Source organism: Archocentrus centrarchus, chromosome 19 (genome assembly GCF_007364275.1).
Source record: "Archocentrus centrarchus isolate MPI-CPG fArcCen1 chromosome 19, fArcCen1, whole genome shotgun sequence".
NCBI classification, from domain to species: Eukaryota; Metazoa; Chordata; class Actinopteri; order Cichliformes; family Cichlidae; genus Archocentrus; species Archocentrus centrarchus.
Genome location: NC_044364.1, coordinates 18,509,758 through 18,529,562, shown reverse-complemented (window position 1 = coordinate 18,529,562; position 19,805 = coordinate 18,509,758). Strand labels below are relative to the sequence as shown.

The window sequence follows — 19,805 nt, the reverse complement described above, 5'->3', positions numbered from 1 at the left end:
TTGAACATATAAAAGCGAGATCAGGATTATCGCAGCGTGATCCTCTGTTCATGCATATATCACGAGTGCAATCATTTCAGCACATTCCAGCGCATAAATGAAGCCCCTTCTTTTAATCATGAGCATGTTAGATGTTATGAATGGATTTTTTTTTTTTTACAGGAAACACTTGCTGAGCTTTTACAGGCGAGGGAAAGAGGTGTTTCGTGGAGGCGTTGAAAAGTGTTGCCTGAAATTTATTTCAGTAGTAACTGAAGAACGTGGAGATGGAGGCTAAACGGGCTGTTACAAATTTCTTCCACTGCATTTCATAGCTGGAACTGATTTACTGCCACCAAGATCGCCATTAATTCCTCTGTTTCTGTGTGCTGCTGTTTAACACGGGGTACTGAGCTGTTAGAGGATGCAGCTGCTCAGACTAACATGTGGCGGTTATCTTTAACAGGAGAATATCCTGCACTTGTAACTGTGCTTGTAACATCCACTCTGAGAAGATCAGCTTGTACAATCTGTGGTCGGTGAGATCCAGTGCAGCTACGGCGGCTCTGCTTAAGCTGCAGAGTTTACTGCTGTTTATTCAGGCTCTGGCCGGGTCACACTGAAAGAGTTTGCAGTTTTCAGGCTTGTTGTCTGTGCTTCACAAAGAAAAACTGAGAAAAACAGATAAAAGTGCATTTCGTTTGAGCACAAATGGAGCCAGGCGGTCTTCTCTCAATCATGAGCTTCTTTCATTTTCAAACTAAGCACGTGTCTCACAGCAGAGCTGCCCTCAGTCTTTATAGCCATCATGTAAATACATAAACAGATGCCTTTACTTATGTTTGAATTATGCAAAGCTGCTCTAGTAGAGTCCAAACATGAAAACACGGCGTGAGAAATGAAAATAAGTCACCTTCAAGGTAAAAAAAAAAAAATAGTGATTTAACAGTTTTATTCTGCACATTAGCACACAGAAAGCATCTGTAGCTGCTGCAGTGCTGCATCTTAAAATGCTTTCCACCATCTGAAACATCAGATCATCTCTAATCTTTTTACAGATTTGCTGAACACATTCAGACATTGTTTCATCATTTTATTTGTGTTAGTATTCACAAGCTGTGTTAATACACACAAACATCAAAGTTAAATAATTAACCACCCAGCTGGTCAAAACATAACCACCTAAAAATCATTAAGTTCTTCTTATTTAAGTACATTTATTATACTTTTAGTCTCCTTTCCATGTTTCACTTTCTGAAGAAAATCAGATTTTTCTAAATTTAGTTATTTTATTTAGTTCAAATAGTAGTGCAATAAATACTTTGAACAAAATAAAAAATAACTCCATTTTAAAAGTATATATATGTGTCTAAAGAACTAAAGAAGCATTCAGTGCACGTATGAAACGAAGGTCTGAGTGCGATCACAGGGAGGTGTATCTTGGCATGGGAAGGAGCAGTAAGTGGTATTGGGGCAGTAATAAGTGGCTTTAGGTGAAGACAAGGGCAGCGGTGAGTCTTGAGTGGGCACTTAAAAGCCTGAGTGGATGTTCTGCTGTCCTCAGATCCAGAGGGAGATTATTCCAGAGTTCAGATCCACGAGTGCAGAAGTCAGTTTCCCTGTTAGTCTGAGTTACGGGTACAAAAAAAGATCTTGGCTACGTTTCAACCGCAGATCAACAGCAGAGACAAATCCAGGAAAAGATTTACAGAAAAGAAAAAGGGTCTGAAACTGGAAGTGAATTCTCGTCTGTGCTCCAGTTACAGATAGCGCAATGGGTCATGAACCAGTCTCAAAAACCACAATATTAAAGCTGCTATGCAGCAAACTTGTCCTCATCCTGACCCACTTGGATGAGTCGCCCAAAGAACAAAACTTTATTCAGAGCAGATTACCCACAGCAGGCGGGCAGATGTGTGTGCGACCGATCAGAGCTGATAGCAACACCACACAGAAGTAACCCTGACATGTATTGTGACGAAGGTTGAACACGTCCCTGCCCTGAATAGCAGCACTTCCATGAATCAGGGCTGAGGCACCCGGCTGGATTTCCAAAATTAGATGGTGACAAATCCCCTACTTAAGTTGCTGAGCCAGACAGAAGGAGCAGATACGTATGGTTCCTTTCACTGCATCATTTTTATTCATCAAATTGATTATATTAGGCCAGATGAATACATCGCTGGGAGAAGTGTTAACCCCTTCACTCTCAGTGGCCATTGTACATTATCAGAGAGGACCTTTCCTGCTTTTCCTTCTTTTATGACCTAAATACACTGTTAGATGGATGGTGGATGTTCATATTAAACATGGACAAAGTTACAAGTGATGTCAGAATATGTACAAAGAATCTGTGATGTGATTTTTGAGACCGAGAGCAGATGTCTCTGCGGGAGATCATTAAATCATCACAGGCCCCCATATACACAGCATCAGTACCATCGCCCAAAGGATCCTAAAAGACACCCCCCCCCCCCCAATCGTTTTTGTATCTATTACAGCAGAAAATCAAGTCAGACAGTTCACAAACAGTTATACTCACCAACCACTTTGTTAGATACACCTGTTCAACTGCTTATTATCAGAAATGTCTAATTAAACAATCATATGGCAGCAACTCAGTGCATTTACCAATGCAGACACGGTGAAGATTACCTGCTGAAGTTCAAACTGAGCATCAGAATAAAGAACTTTGAACGTGGCATGGTTGTTGGCACCAGACGGGCCGGTTTGAGGATTGCAGAAACCGCTCAACTGGTATTTTCCTACACAGCCATCTCCAGGGTTTACAGAGAACAGTCTGAAAAAGAGAACATATCCCCTGAGCGGCAGATCTCTGGGAGGAAATGCCACTTGAAAACCACTCGTTACAACCAAAGTATGCAGAAGAGCATCTCTGGTGTGACGGTGTGGACGATATTTTCTTGGCCCTCTTTGGGCCCCTTAGTACCAACTGAGCATCGTTTGCCTACCGGAGCATTGCTGCTGACCATGTCCATCTCAAAGTGGCTTCTTGAACATGACAGTGAGTTCGCTGTTCTCAGATGTCCTCCACAGCAGCCAGGCATTTGGGATGTGAAGGGATGGGAGATTCACATCATGGATGTTCAGCTGACACATATGCAGCTACCGTGTGATGCTGTCATGGACCAAAACCTCTGAGGAGCATTTCCAGCAGCTTGTTGAATCTGTGCCACAAAGAATTAAGGCAGTTCAGTTACTATCCAGGTGTGTCTAAAACACTGTATTTGTCTGTTGGTGCATGAAAAACTAACTTTGTTGGATATTTAGACATTTCCAACAGGCAGCTGCTTTGGATGAAAAGTGAAATAATGAGGACAGCAGCTGTTTTTCTTTTTTAGCTCAGGTCACACTATGAGCAGGAAAGATTTTTTTATAGATCCATCTTATATAAAAAGCTTTTTTTTCTTTCCTCTCTGTTTATTAGCCATGTGCTGCTGATCAGATGGCGTCACAGTCCATTTCCTGCAACCTACATGACATTTGAGCTCCACCCAGATGGTGTAACATAACCTGTAAATCATATACATGTTATGTTCTGTCCCAGGTGACGAGTTTGACCTTATTGTAGACGTGACTGATGCACTATATTAGTACTGATATCAAGACCATGTGGCCTTAAGGCATTCATGTCACTTTATTACATGTCATGCTGCTGAGGATGACTAATAAAATCTTGGTCTCAATCTGTCTCAGACTCGACTAAATTGATTCAAGCCTGTCAGATTGTTAAAAGCAGGCCCACAATCCAAACACGAGGAGTTTTTATCACCTTTTGAAATCTGACGCTTGAAATCTCCTCCGTCATGTAAGCGTGTTTAATTTTTCTCTTCCCTGATCTTTATTCACATATGGTGGCATCGTTTACTAAACCATTGATGCTAAATGATTTAGCATCATTGGTTGGCCTGAACTTGTCACAGTTGTCACCACTGTCACTGTCAGCTTCATAAGCTACTTTTAATTTAAAAATCGTGAATAGCACTTAGGTCATTCTCCTCCTCCACCACTACTCTCTCCTCCCTCATTTCCACGTCATATGAGAGTTTATTCGCTAAGTGCCCGAGTCCAACGATGTTAGCTCCACTTGAAAGAAAGTTTCACTAACAGCAGCTCGCCCACAGAAAAGTTCTGGATATCCTGAACAGCTCACCTCAGCATCGCTGTCATCAGTCAGAGAGCTTCATTGACCCATTGCACTCCTTACAGAGTTTTACAGCCTCTTCCAGAGTAAATAAAGGTCAGCACTTCTCACAGCTGAGGTCAATAGCGACTGACAGCCAGCACTCACTACAGATAAACTGCGGCCATAACTGTTGGCCTTTCAGCGGCCACTATAGCACTGGAGTTAAGCTCAAACTTCCACACAGCAAGTCAGAATATTTGAATGTCCCTTTAAAGCTCAAGAAGTTTCAGGTTGTGCACACAAACCAAAAGATGAGACCAGTATGATAAAAAAAAAACGTGTTCATGTAAACAAATAAAAATGGCAAAAGCTACACAGACACGTACAAACCACAGACGTTTAAAGATGATCTTAACCACCATGATGTCATCCACCAGATTTTCACAAAAAAGTGTTTTATATTTGTTGATTTTTTTTATTAAGTATAATTGCTGTATTTTATATATATATATATATATATATATATATATATATATATATATATATATATATATATATATAAGTTAGTGTCTGTCTTGCTGCATAACTGTCTTAGCTCCATTTCAACACACTTAACACCGTCTCGTTTTGTGTGACCTGTTGAAATAATCTGTCCTCATTGCTGCATGGAAGAATAAGATGAAAAGCTGAAAAATTAAATGTAATGAGCGTGAAAAAAAAATCACATCTGAAGATCAAAAAGAGCTGAATGCACTTTGGTTAACCTTCCTGCTGAGACACTCAAGTTAGATCCACATGTTATAATCATTACGAGCGCTCCAGTATCTCTGACGCTCTCTCGGACCATTACAGCGTGTTGTCAAACATATGCACGGAGGGGATGGCAGGCATCCGGGGGGCGTTGACCGGCCCACTCGGCCGCGGAGTTGTGACAGGTGCCAGTGGCGGCTGCGTGCCCTCCTCTCGGCTCATGACTCAGCCTGGAATAGCTGTCTTTGTTGTAGCACGTCTTGCCCCACCCGGAAGCCCCTCCATTTGTTGCCAAGCTTGACTTTCCCTTAACGGTCCCCAGAGGGAGGCCAGTGGATTTTAATATGTATGTGGGAGCAGCTTGTGTTGCTTTATGTGGATGCTCATTTCACTCTCTTTCTATCACATGTTGGTTCTTGTGTCAGTTATAGGAAAGGGAGGAGGAGGAGGAGAGAGCCGCTGGCAGCCAGTCGGGTGGCAAAACGCTCTGCCCCGACTCGCCCTCCTGCTCACTAATCCGACATGCATCTTTTTGTTGAATGGGCTCAAGCTGGGCGGAGTATTCATCAAATTTAAATTCATGAATGCGCGTGTGCGTGCGTGGAGAAGGTTAACATCAAAGATAGAAAAGAAAAAAGCGGTGTGATGTGCATGCGTGTTATTTCTTCCCTCTCACGAGCTCCTCCTAAGACATGCAAAGTAAATTCTTCCTGTCTCTGCAGAGCTCATAGTCCTCTGCAAACCCTTGAGGTGATTTCTTCCTCTGAGCCAGAATACACAGCCAGCGTGAAAACTGGCATCAGTTCCTTTCCATATACACAGCCTGTAATTTTCCATTTTGGCCGATTCCAGTGTGTTTTATTTATGATGAAAATGAGGTGGCTGCAGACGTTTCCAGCATGTTTTCAGGTATAGCTGCTCACCTGAATCCTGTGCGGATTATTTCAGAGTCTGGGTGCTGGGAGATTGTGGAAAGTTTAAGTAATGTAGCTGCTGTTTGGTCTCACTCCTGAATTTATGAGTTGTTAGTGGAAAGATTTGTTTTGATGAAGAGACTCAGGATTTATTCCTGTTTTACCAGAGGAGGAGGATGTATTACAGTGCCTTCACAGGTACAAATACCTCATTGTAATAACACTCTGCTTGAAGTAAATGTCCTGTTTGGGAAATCTTATATAAGTATGGAAATATGTTAGATATATTAAAAGTATATTATGACTGTATGTGCAGTTATGTATGCTCAACCTAGAGAGCTATAGCTGTACCCAGAAGTTTGATTTCCTTATTTAACATTAAAAGAAAATGCAGGGTGTTGCATCAGAGATGGCCCAAGAGCTGAACACATACAGAAGTCGGGTTCAATAGCAAAAACCAAGCTTTTATATGCCGATAAGTCCAAGAAGTAAATCACAAGAAGAATTAGACATAGACAAGTGGACAATCTGAAAAGGTGACAGGAACTAAAGGACTGTGTACATATAGAGACACGAATGACTGGAGAACAGGAGAGATTAAACACAGGTGAAACTGATGAAGGTGGGACAGACAGTCACAAACTAAGGGACAAAACAAAGTAAAATAAAAACACGACACATTAGAAAACAAATCTTACAACAGGAAGTGTGATGAAGCCACAGAAAGAAAATGGGACTAGAAGCAACTTCAACTTTTTTTTTTCTTTTTGTTTTGTTTTCTGAAGGAAACCTAAATATTACAACATAACATTTTATTTTATTGTTTCTGATGGTGCTCAGAAATGGGGTGCCACAGGGGTCTATACTCGGTCCTTTTCTTTTTTTATACTAACATAAGCACCATCATTTGTCCTACTCATGCCTTAAAATCCATTTTTGTGGACAGCACAATTATACACAGGCTTTGGTTCTTCTTCAGTCTGCATTGGTGACCTCTAATTATCTCTTTGTAATCACAGACCTGTTTTACATGCAGACAGGACCAAGTGCATGGTGCCAGTGACTCTGGCAGCACCCCCATTAAAGGCTTGGTATCTGCATAACTGAGTCACAGAAAGCAAACTGTTCTTTATGATTCATGTTCAGCATTGGGCTGAAGAAGCTAAAGTTGTAAAAGTCTGACACATAATCAAAGGCTGTTTGTTTTTAATGAAACCATTCTGCTGCACTTCACAGCACTTTCCGCTTCATCACCAGAGACAAAAAGATCTCTCCTTATTCATATCTGAAACTTTAGTTTTCAGTCTCCTACTTCACTTCTCTTTTAACCACACCACTCAATCAAATGCCCACTTAGCCTTGCGTGCTGCTGATGTACGTTAAAAACCTTGGAGCAGTTTTTTTTTTTTTTTTTTAAAGAACAATGCACCTTTTACATGAAATGATCTTCAGACTGCCTGCAAAGTCGAGTCCTTCACACCTCGTTCTCTTTTTTTTTATTATTTGATGTTTTCTGCACCACTCATAACCGACTTTATTATTGTGACCTTGCATTAATCGCGTTTGTTGATGGTTTCTTTGTCTGATTATTATCCTTTCATGTTCTCGGCACACTCTTGAAAATGTGATCTTGATCTCGGTAAGACTACCTGATTAAATAAAGATTTAATATGAATAATAACATGGTAATATCTCACTTCGTCCGCAGAGGCTCTGAGATTTTTGCCGTTTGTTTTGCTGTACAGCAGCTCGAAAACACAGTAGTTTGCTCTCAATTAATGCAAATCATATGTTCTTTTCTACCCTGCCGATGCTTGCTTTAATTAGACCCCTTCTCCAAATGCACAGAGGAGGAAGATGCTTCTTAGCTGCAGCCATTGATCTGCTAAGCCAGTGTGACTAAATTTGGGTCAGCATATTTGCCTGTGAAGGGGTGTACAATTACACCAACATTTCTGCTCTGTTATGCATTTTCGTCCGCAGAGAGGGCACTCTCTGGGTGTTTGTGTGCTTGCTTGGCTTGCGCTGTATGGAAATAAGATGAAAAGAAGATCATTTGGCCCCCGGGCTTGGAGGGATACCTAAAGCTCCTGTTTCCACCGGGAGGATTTAGCACCTGGCTCAACCCAATCGCTGTTTTTAACTCCCATTCACAGACAACAATAGGAGGTCACTGAGCAAAGATTAAAGTTGATACGTGCGATGTAGCTTACATCTCCTCGAGTTCTGAAATCGACTGTGAGCTTTCTAAGAGACAAACCTAGCCGCTGTTATTAAAACTGCTGGCAAATCTCCAGTTTGGCTGCAGCCTCTGTGTGAAGTCAGCAGTTATTTTGGGGACCTTGAGCTCGTGACCCATACGAAAGGCATTTTACGATGCTGTCGATGGCTCCATTCCCTCAGAAGACTGCAGGAGAATGTTAATAAAGTAGTGCTGCAGCAGTCACAGTAATGTGTGCTGAAAAAGAGTTGGACAGTGAGGATCTCACATTGTCTATGAATCATTCGTTTTTAATTTACTTTCCACAGGGGGTTCAGTATAGTTTTTATTAAATGTAGTGTTTGCTTTATTTTTGTGTTATTATAATGTGTATTTATCGGGAGCATAATGTAAGAAATTGTAAGCTGGGGCTAAAGTGGGATTTGGCAGGTGAAGGAATCCTCAGATCCGGTGCAGCAGTACGGAGGCTGAAAATGAGATGCCTCAAAGTAACTCCCAGATTGATTTTTTTTTCCCTTTTGGCAGGCTGTGATCAGCTGACCTGACATTTACTGCTCTTTGTGGATTGAACTAACTGCATCCTACACAACAGATCAGCAGATGTTATATGATCTGCCATGGCTGATTTTCGACCCGTAGCCAGCATAAAGCTAGTATAAAGGTGGAACTTGGCAAGTGAAACTAAAGAGCATCATCTGCTTAAATTCACTCCCCTGAACGAACAGAGAGCACGGACACCACAGGCTGCCCTGCCAGCATTACTGTAAGCCATACCATAATACTGGGAACAGCCCTGCCTACACTTACTGTGCAGTACAGCCTTTTTAACACACAATTATTATGGCATGGTGGTTAGCACTGTCTCACGGCAAGAAGGTCCTGGGTTTGATTCCACCTTTCTGTGTGGAGTTTACAGAAGAGGGAGGATGGATGGATGGATGGATTAAAGACAGACCTCATGCATAAATGAAATGCCTGAATTGAAGTTTATCAGATGTCATTTGCTGAGCATTCCTTATCTTTAAACACGAGCTCTTCTCCTCCTCTCCTGTCACATTTTTCCAAGTCTGGGAGTGAAGTGAAGTTCACATATTTACATTTTTTTTCTCCTTGGAATAATAAGCAACTTGACAGATCCTTTGCCAAAATGGCAAAGAGTCAATTTCTATGTTTGCTGGTTTCTGATGAGCTCTTTGAAAATTACCTGCAGCTCCTGAAGCACCGAGCCCCTCAGAGTTTAGGGAGAGAAGGTACTTTTGGCTGCTGATTTACTTCCCAAGAACCTCAAACTTTTGTACTTGAGGAGGTTATAACACTCATATTCATATAATACATCTGCATTAGGGCTCAGGGCTGCACATGGCGCTGCGTGCCCAGTGTTTTCACCTCAATTTTTCTTTCTGATTAATTATTCTGATTATCTGTGAGTAAGAATAAGTTTTACAGTACAAACAAGGCAACCTCAGTATGTACCAGTGTCTCCTTGCATGCTCACAGAGTGAACAAAATCACAATGACTGCATTTAATAAGCACAAAATATATTTTTTTTCTAAAGCATATTTTTAGTTCGTAGTTTAGTATAAAGGTCCTGCTCCGTACGTGAGAAAGAGATCTGTCACAGGCACATCTTCCTCATGGAAACTATCTCTGTTTTATAATAGCAATTTAATATTTTGGGAAATCTACTTATTTGCTTTCAGTCCAAGAATGAGCTGAAAAGCTGGATATAAATCTCACCTGTTTTTGGTGAACGTGGAGCTGAAATCAAGATATAATTAGCCCATCTTAGCACTAAGACTGTAAAGAGGATGAAGCAGCCAGCCTCACACTGTCCAAGTGAAAAAAATACACCAGTGAGCTCGGGCTCATTAGGCTCCCGGTGACCCTTTGACCTTTGTGCTTTCACTTCTCTCTGTAGCAGGAGGGGATGTCAATGAAATCAATGAATCTGTAAATAAAAATGCAGCCAATTGCTTCCTGTTGAGCTAATATGGATTTTGTGTTGTGGAATTCTGTCGTCAGTTGACCGGAAACGTGTCCATTTTAAAGCGAATTCCCAAATAGCAAATCAGTAACAATGTAAACCCAGTGCTGTGATTCGAAGCGCCTCTCAGGCTTCAGTGTGCGGAGCTTTGACTCGAGCTTTTCTTTAAAATCCGGCAGTGTTTTATGAAGGATTCTCTCTCTCTCATTAGCATTTTCATGAGCCTGGAAATTAGTCATTTAAAAAATCGCAGCATCTCAAACCAGTCACTGCAGAAAGCTCCCAGAAAAACACAAACTCCTGTTATTGCGTTAGAGTCAAAGCCGAGGCCAAATGAAACGAGCTGAAATGTGTTAATTAGTGAGCTTTAGAGGTTCTGGCATGTGTGTTTCTCACTGCGGTCACAGCCCGGTTAGCAGCTCTGAGAAGTGAAACATTTTCCTCTCACGTATCTGAGACCATAAGGAAACAACCACCAACAATACTGCTGCCTCTGTGCAGCGTGGGCGCCTAATCCTCCTTCATTTGCTTCAGCTTCTGAACTCGCTCATGCACACTGACAGCAAACTGTGTCAGAAATAATGACACAGATGCACAGAGATATTTCTTCTTTGTCATAAAATAGTAGTGTGTGTATATATGCGGTCTATTTTTTTGGGGGGTGGTTTAGCAGTACAACACATACATCACCAGAAATCCTTCTGTGTGTGTTTCAGTGAGGCTTTTAAATTATACACGAAAGCCGGATTGATCAATAAACGTGAAAACAAGGTGCAGCTCCGCTCTTCTTACAGGAGCTTCAGCTTAATGCTCATCTTTTTTTAATTTACTATTCTGGATATTTTCCTGCAGACAAAAGTGAGCTTCCCTCAGAGAAAGTCATTCAGGAGGAGCTCAGAGTAGAGCTGCTGCTGCTACACACTGAAAGGAGCCAGCTGAGGTGGTTCAGGCATCGCATCAAGATGCTTCCTGGAAGCCTCCCAGGTGAGCCACGTCCAGCTGAGAGGAGACCCTGGGGCTGAATCTGGACCTGCTGGGAACACCTCAGTGTCCTCTGGGGGTGGTCTCAGGAGAGGGGGGTTTGGGAAGCCAAAGCTTTGTCTTCCTGTCATGTGATATATTGCCACCTGCGCCTGCCCCGTTATGTCCAAGGTGTCTTTGATGTCAGTGCTGTGATGCACCAGCTGTGGCAACACTGGCCTCAGATAGATACCAAACTGTGAAGTTTTTGTTGGGAGATCAGAGGGATGGCATAAGTCACACTTACTGAAATAGTTACATCCAGTCAGGAGCTTTGTGTGCTGCACTTTACTTTGCTTGCTGATCACTCACTGGTTAGGTTTAGGTACGCAGCTCAACTGCTTGCTTTGGTTTGGGGAAAGGTGAAGGAGCAGTTAGAAGATGCCCTTTCTGCTTAGACAGCTGCTCCCACGATGGGACTGAGATCAGCTCAGGTGAGCGGGAAAAAATGAAGGAATGGATCTTAATCAATAACGCTTGGGCAGCAAACGGGAGATGAACAGTGTTAGAGACCAGATGGTGAACACAATGGAGCACTTGGCGCCACCCAGAGAGGAGGAGGAGACCACTTGGCAGCCATCTTGGCACCATCTCCAGGCAGTTATTTCACCTTACAACATCAAACCCTCATTTAAATTAATTGAGAAAGAGCTATAACTTTTATTTATAATAGTCACCATGTAGTCTGATTTTTTTTAATGCTTTCAAATGTTGGTGGCTTTGCCCCAAAATATGATTCAACAGCCTTTTTTCTCTGCAGGTTATGTTTCTGTTTCACCTGCAGACTTACTCAGGCTGAAATCCACATGCTAGTTCACGATATGGATACAATCAGTCAAGAAAAACAATGAGTTCACTCATTTTTGGATCACAGTTCACCCTTTGATGAGCTAAACGGCTAACTTAATTCTGCTCAAAGTCACAAACACATGCACCATAACCTCCAAAGCCAAACATATGCACGTAATCTGGATCATGCACATTTGCCGAACATGTGAAAGATCCTCAGCTGGAGACACAAATCCCTGGGAGGGTTCTGTCAGGAAGGGCACAGGGCGTAAAAATCCAAGTATGCAGACTTCTTATGGATGAAAAAGGGAGCAGCTGAAAGAAGGTATGTTTATATGTATATATACTGAATCCCTCTGTGAAACTTAAAAAAGTCTACAGCCGTATTTTTTCTACAATTTAGAATAATAATAACTTAGATTTATAGAGCGCCTTTCAAGAAACCCAAGGACGCTGTGCAAAGAGTGTAAATAAAAATAAAGTGGAGATTAAAGGCCTTTTTGAACAGGTGAGTTTTGAAAAGTTATTTAACAATAAAAGGACAGAGCTTGAATTTGACTTGCCTAAAGGTCAGCGCAGTGGCTTCAGGGGTGAAACTGAGTATAATAAGATTTCCTGTGGGTGAAATAAACAAACATGAGTCTTGTGATTCTGTTCAGTTACTGTTTGCATCACTAGAATTTAAATGTGATCCTTTTCATTGTTAATACTTGTAAAACAAAAATATTCAGAGTTTTGGGGCATGAACTGCCTCTGAAGAGGCGAACGCCATAATAAACAAAGAGTTTATTCATCCTGTGACGGGAAAGTGTTTCTCTGCTGAAACAACACGCATTTTCCTATAAATCTAGCAGATAATAACAGTGTCTGGGCATTAAATCCGTCTTAATATGCCTCCGTTGTAAAACTCCCCTCACCTCTTCTCATGCAACTTGTCAAACGATGCCAAAAAATGATGCCGGGCTACTTAATTCCCTTATTACATAAGAAATGCCTCCCGTGTTACTGAGGTTTAACAGTCTTAAATCACTCTGTGGTCCAGTGCCAGAGAGAATTAATTTCAAGGTCATGCTGCTTCATTTGAAGCCATTTCTGCCTTTAAGCTTCTGGCTCTGCATGAAGGTGATGTCTCAGTGTGGTTATTGTGGCCTTTGTTTCTGCTTTTGCACATTTGATTTGTAAATTTTTGTTTTTGTAAATGTGTTTTGTTTTGTTTTTTTAAGTGACTTTATCGCTTTGACTTTAATAAATTCATATTATGTGTGACCAAGTACCCGGAGGAAAGTTGTGCACTCATGCAGTGCCATATAGGGGAGCTTTGTGTCTTTAATGAAGAGATTTGTGGCGGTGCAGCAAAAAAAAAAAAAAAAAAAAAAAAGACTATCAGGAAACTCGTTTTCACAAGAGGAATAAAACACTGATAAACTCCTGTTTACGTGTCCACATCTCAATAAAGTCTTAATTAGATTTAAAAACTATGAATTATGTGCATGATCAGTCCATTAAGCAACTTTGTTGGTCTTAACTTTTGGCGCTGACGCGATTCTCCGCAGATGGATTTGAAAGCTCTCTAGGATATTGCATTTGGGGTTTAGGGAATATCACAAGCCAGGTAATCTTGATTGGGAATGACAGTCCCTTTACACTGTCAACATCCTATTTTTAACCAGCTCATTCCACATTGTTGCCCTCAGGTAACCCAATCCGATTTTATCTCCTACCCTCCCCGGACATTTATGATTATTAAAACATGCATTTAGGATTATCAGCCTCCACCTCAGGTGTCCACATGCACACTGATGGGGATGCATTTGATGTCTACTTTCTTTTTTTTTTTTTTTTGCCTTCATCTTTTTAGCTTATCTTTAAGATGGAGCTGATAAAGGGGGTGAAAAATCAAGCTTGTGCTGAAGTGGTGAAGACTGCAGTCCCTCTGATTTTACTCAGGCTTCCAGTTATGGGTGTGGCTGCACTGGCAGGTGTACTTAACCATAGGCGTCTTCATCTCTGCTCGGGGCTTAAGATGGGATTTAGTAGGTTTGGAACCTAAAATCCAGAGCAGTGGAAAAAGAATAACTGAGCTCAAAATAACTAAATATCAAATAAAATACAAACTGATTTGTGCTCCAGAAAGATAAAATTAAATAAGATATACTTTATTTATCCCAAAATCTCTTTTGTAGTGTAGTAAAATATGATATGACAAAATATCTCTATAAGATAAAAATAAAAGTGCCCAGTAAAGAAACAATGCATAAAAATAAAGTATAGAAGCTAAAAATCTTAAAACAGTAGAATACCATGTAAAAAGTAATACATTAAGGAGCTGACCTGACATTTACTGTTCTCTGTGGACTTAGCCAGCTGTGTCATATATAAGTATATAAGCAGATATTATATGAGCTGTCATGGCTGCTTTTCAACTCGCAGCCAGCATGAAGCTAGAATAAAGAGCATCATCTGCTTAAACTCAGTCCCTTCAACTAACCTAACAGTGAGCACAGACACCACATGGTGCTCTGCAGCAGTCCAACTACCCAGCAAACTGTATCACAATACTACAAAACACCCCCATCCCCCCACAACCCTGAGGATAACTGGAAGGAGATGGATGGACGGACAGATGGGTGGATGGACGGACGCATGGATGGATGGACAGATGGATTGATGGATGGATTGATGGACGGATGGATGGACAGATGGATGGATTGATGGACGGATGGATGGATGGACAGATGGATTGATGGACGGATGGATGGACCTCACTGTGGTTCTCTGGAGTCCCAAAGCCTCAGGCTCAGGCTCTGTAACCTTTCCAGACTGATAGATGTTTCTCAGCTGTTCTTTAGATCATGGCATGATGAGCTGCTCTTTGAGATCCTTTAGCCTGCTTCACTTTGTCAGACAGGTTCTGTTTATGTGATTTCTAGATCAAGCAGCTCTGGCAGTGATCAGGCCTGGGTGTGGCAGTGAAGCTGAACTCAGCTTTCTAAAAAAAATGTGTTAATTCATTTAATTCATGATTTAATGAGGAGGGCCAATCACTTTTTCAGCTAGGTTTGGATAGCTTATTTTCCTTTAATAAATGAAATTATCATTTAAAAACTACATTTCGTATTTACTCAGGTTATGATGAAACATTTACGTGCCTTTTCGCAGACTTTGGTCTTGGTTGAAAGGCTTAAAGGAAAGTTCCATTGTTTATGGATGTTGACAGCTTTCTGACTTTTACTGTGAGCAACAAAAAGTCGTCTGTCACTGAAAAAGGTGTTCAGTGACCCACAGAGAAGATCAGGGTCAGAGCTGTCCATAAAACTCTGTGGAAAATGTTTTGAAATGGGAGAAGTGATAAACTGGCTGACACATGCAGACGTGCTTTCACTGCTGATGATCGCCTGACAGGAAGTCTGACCTGAAGATGAAACAGTCTCCCATGCTGCAGCCGCTCTGGTCCCTGCCTCATCATCACAACATGCTAACGAAATTACGTGGCAGGCAGCACATCTAACTTAATTTTAACCACGATAATCATCAAGTTAACTAAACCACAAGCGTTACATTTCAACATTTTATTCCCACACTCACTGCGAGCTCCGGCAGCTCACCTGCAGACAGCCGTGCATGGCAAACATCATCTCTAAGAAGAGTCTCCCTTCAACTCGAAATGGCCTCGTTTCGGGTGTTTTAGTTCCACGATGTCCCATTTGACGGATTTCATTTCCATCATCTTTAGAGATAATAAATGTGAAATGACAAATGTGAAATTTGTTCCAGATTTACTGTGTCCTGTGCTATGACACTGCAGGCCTGAGTGGAAAAATGTAATTTTACCCATCATTTGTCAGCGCCTCCATGTCAACACCCCCTCCACACACACACACACACACACACACACACACACACACACACACACACACACACACACACACACACACACACCATTCGTTTTGCTTTATCCACCACTGTGAAGAAATGATTATTTGGTACTCTGAGTCTTGCTTTTGATTTTTACCCTCAAGTGCCCAAGCCTGAATGGGGTCATTTATGGCTCTGTTTGTGTTTCTCGTTCCTACACTGTTTCCTTTATGAGATATTCTAAATTGTTCTAATGTTACTGCTTACTAAACATATTTCCATCCAACCATTTTCCTCCACTTATTCAGTTCAGGGTTGTTTGGGTTCTGGAGCCTTTCCCAGCTGTCACAGGGCGAGAGGTGCGGTACCTCCTGGATGGGTCGCCTGTTTATCATAGGCCCCTGCAACACTGAATTAGATAAGTAGTTAAGAAAGTGGATGGATGGGCTAACAATTAAAAACAAATTTCTTATGTTTAGGCATTTCAAACTACTCAGTTAGGGTTCTAAACACAAAACACACTTCCTGTTGAAGTACTTTACTTTCAGTCGTGTTTTCAGGGGGAAAAAAATAGCTGGTGTCCTTGAACACAAACAAACAGATGACTTTATCGTGACTATCTCACATTCTTTCTATGATACTAGTGTGCTAGTATCATTTCAGCACCAGACTATAGACGATGTGACTCTGTGACACTGTGATCAGCAAATTCAAATGACGTCATCACTGTCAGGATGTCTGGGTTTGTTCTCAGTCTTCCAGATCACGAAAGTACTTGATTCAAAGGCAACAGGACTTCTTGGAGAATTGTACCTTCTTCAGTTCTCAATCAGCCTTTATTGGCCAGAACTGAAGGAGACTTTTGAATGAGACATGAAACATCTGCAAAAAAGTGTCAAAGCCCTTAAAGGCGGGCGTTATCAATGAGCGGATTCTGAAGCAAGACCCAAGAGTGAGTGATTTACTCTTAACTGGCTGTATTGTCACAGACTGAGCAAAAACAGAGAAACTGAGCAACAGGGATGGTTCAGGGGAATGCAGCCGGCAACTTGGAAGGATAACTCTGGGAGAGAAGAAAGGACAGAATCTGATGCTGAGACATTTGGTTTCAGAAGGTGTTTCGAGAGAGTTGGTCAGGATGCTTATTTGAAGAGCGTGAGGGCTACTGGACTGATCGCTGTAGACTGGTAATTCAATTCAGTTTTATTTATATAGCATCAAACAGTTGCCTCAAGGCGCTTTATATTGTAAGGTAAAGACCCTACAATAATTACAGTGTAATTATAATTGGAAGAAAATTCAACAGTCAGAACGACCCCATATAAGCAACCACTTGCTGACAGTGAGAAGGAAAACCTCCAGCAGAACCAGGCTTCTGTTTCACACTAAATCTAAACAAAGATCTCAGCTGTAGGTGTGTAAGTGTTAGAGGGGGCACATGGTTTGAGCAGCAGCCCTTTATAGACTGCAGCTAATAGGTGCTTTGGACTCCTTTGGCCTTGAACACAGGTATGAAAATCAGCTGTCACTCTTTAACCAGTTTTCTTACACATCATTTCAGAGGTAATAGTTTAAATTATTATTTCTACATGGCATAACTGAGCTTGTCATATTATTCTGCATTTTAATTCCCAGTGCTGCCAACAAGCAAAGGCACCACGAAGAAAACACCAACCGGTGAAATATCCTCAGCCTCCACGCATGTGTATTCTTCTGTCTTTGCGACATCTGCAGATGTGAGGACAATGTGGTGCAGGAATGGACGTTAAATGGACGTCATCCGTGGAAAAATCGTGGGTCTAAACATACAGAATAATAACAGTGCTTAGGCAGGAGGGTGGTAGACTGTTCTGACAGCAAACGTGTGAAAAATCACAGCTTGTGAGACTTCCTCTAATGATATCGCTCCCTATTAGTCTCAAAAGCAGAAAAAGGTCACAGTGCCACTACGAATTGAGCATGAATTCACATCCAGGGATACAAGGCCAAACATGAAAATGCAAAAAAAAAATATGAGATAACTCAAACAGAATCCCCTCATCTGTTTTTTTTTTTTTTCTTCTCTTGCTCTGTTTACAGATAACGTTTATAGGAGATGTCTTGCAAATGGGACATGGGCGTTGAAGGGGAACTACTCGATGTGTAAGGCCATACTTCATGAGGAGGTAAGGCTTCGCCATGTGCACGTGTCCTGATTAATGAGGCTTTCGGTGAAGATCCCAGCGGTGTGGAGCCTGCTGCACGTTAATCAGAAACAGACAAAGGCGAGGTTACTGGTGGAAGAAGCCGCTTTGCTTGAGGCTCACTGGAGTATTTATAGTAAATATGAATTCAGGGTCTGTTTGCCTGCAGACAATAGAGCGAAAAGCTTCGAAAATACCACAAATTGGCCCAGAGCATCACTTTAAGGAATCTACTTGTTTTGATTTTTGCATTGCAGTGTAGCTTTAATGTCACCTTGCCCCGAGTCACTGAGGCTTCGCTGGTTTTAAATGTAGGTGGAAGCTTTAAATCAGCTTATCGACCCGCAGCTTTTTCTCTTTTGAAACACAGGTTTTCGTTAAAAAATAAAAAAATCCTCAAAAGAAACAGCAGTGCTTTTTCTGAACTGCGCTGTCCTCGGGTGCTGTGAGGAGAAAACACAGCCAGTCAGCATGCAGCTGTTATGGTCCTGCTGTGTTCTACATTTTTACCCATTCACATTTTTCTCCTGCATCTATCTTTGTGTATACTCTCAACCTGCACCTGCAGAGTGTTATAAGTGCTCTCTTTTTTGATGAGGACCGAATGCTCCAAATAAAAATGCAGAACATGCTGACCCAAATTAGGTACTAACAAATGCACTTTTCACATATCATTTCAGGGGGTCAAGAACTGCCCTTGACCCCCTGAAATTGCAAATGCACACTAGGCAGTCAAATACACACTAGGTGACCATTTGCATTGTTTCCATAAATTTTAAGGTAACGATGCAAATGCAAATCCGCCAATTTTTCTCCAGGTGGATGATAAGAGCTGACAGTCAGTTTTTAAATGAATGCCAAAATCTCAACAGGAGACAAGCGGCGGCACATGTCGCAGCTTTCTCAGCCAGCAGACAGCGATTCGTGTCCTGTTTGGGGATGTTGCTGCTGTGTACAAGATAGCCACCAAAAACCTCTTGGTCAGGTTTAGAAAAACATTGCTGTTTGGGTGGAAATACACCGCTCCACTATGGAGTAAGATAACTGTCAAAAAATTTGTATGTCAATAAGATTCTTGTACCTAAATCTCCGCTGAAATATATGTGAGTATGAATCTAAAAGCTGTGTGTGCAAAGTCTTGTGAATACAACTCTCATTTCTTTGACTATGAACTCCTCCCTTCTGTGTGGACACGAATTCAAGTTTGTGGGTACGAGTAGAAAAGTGTTGAAATGAGGGCGGAGTAATCGATCTGCCATTATACCAAACAGAACATGCTCCAAATTCAAAGATGGCTGAGGACAGTGGACCGGGTGGAGCTACCAGCTCAGGTATTACTTTAAATAGTAAATTTTTTAATATATGTATATAAATACTGGATACACATGGTAGAAAGGGTGAGGAGAATAGACAGTGAGTCACTTTTTCCTCCACTGTACAAAAGTGAATACCTCTGAATTTGCAGTGATTTATTTATCAGCCTTTATTTAACCAGGAAGTGAAATTCTTGAGAGTAAGCCCAGATTTGCAGCATTAACCTTGTATGTTTTTTGATGATGTGGTAAAGAAATAATTTCTGAAATATTTGGAAGGGGCTGATAGTAGAACCGCTGCTCCTCAATTTAAAGAAGCTGGTTCAGGCTTCTGATCACGATGCTGCTGGCTGGAGGTTTTCAGGCCTGTCTAACTTAGAGGAAACCCAGAGGTGGACCCTGAACATCGTGCTGAGATTATATATGTAATCTGCCCTGTAGATGCCTCAGGATCACCCAGCAGGAGCAGGGAAATGTTGCTAAGGAGAAGGGCGTCTAGACTCACTTGTTTAGCCTTGGAGGGATTTCTGTAACACCATTCGAACTCCTGAATAGTGGCTCCATGGTTAGTAGTTAACACATTAAGCCTTACACATGAACGATCCCCAGTTTGAGGTGGAAACACAAACAGCCTCAGTGGGTCACAAGC

General features: G+C 41.5%; 1 protein-coding gene across 1 annotated transcript in view; it reads left to right on the top strand.

The window, feature by feature from the left end:
* LOC115798019 (corticotropin-releasing factor receptor 1-like) overlaps positions 1–19,805 on the top strand; it is a 91,485-nt gene that overhangs the window by 16,832 nt on the left and 54,848 nt on the right. Inside the window, exon 5 of the mRNA XM_030754666.1 lies at positions 17,740–17,825. Within this exon, the coding sequence (XP_030610526.1) occupies positions 17,740–17,825 (86 nt within the window). The remainder of the gene's footprint in view (positions 1–17,739; positions 17,826–19,805) is intronic.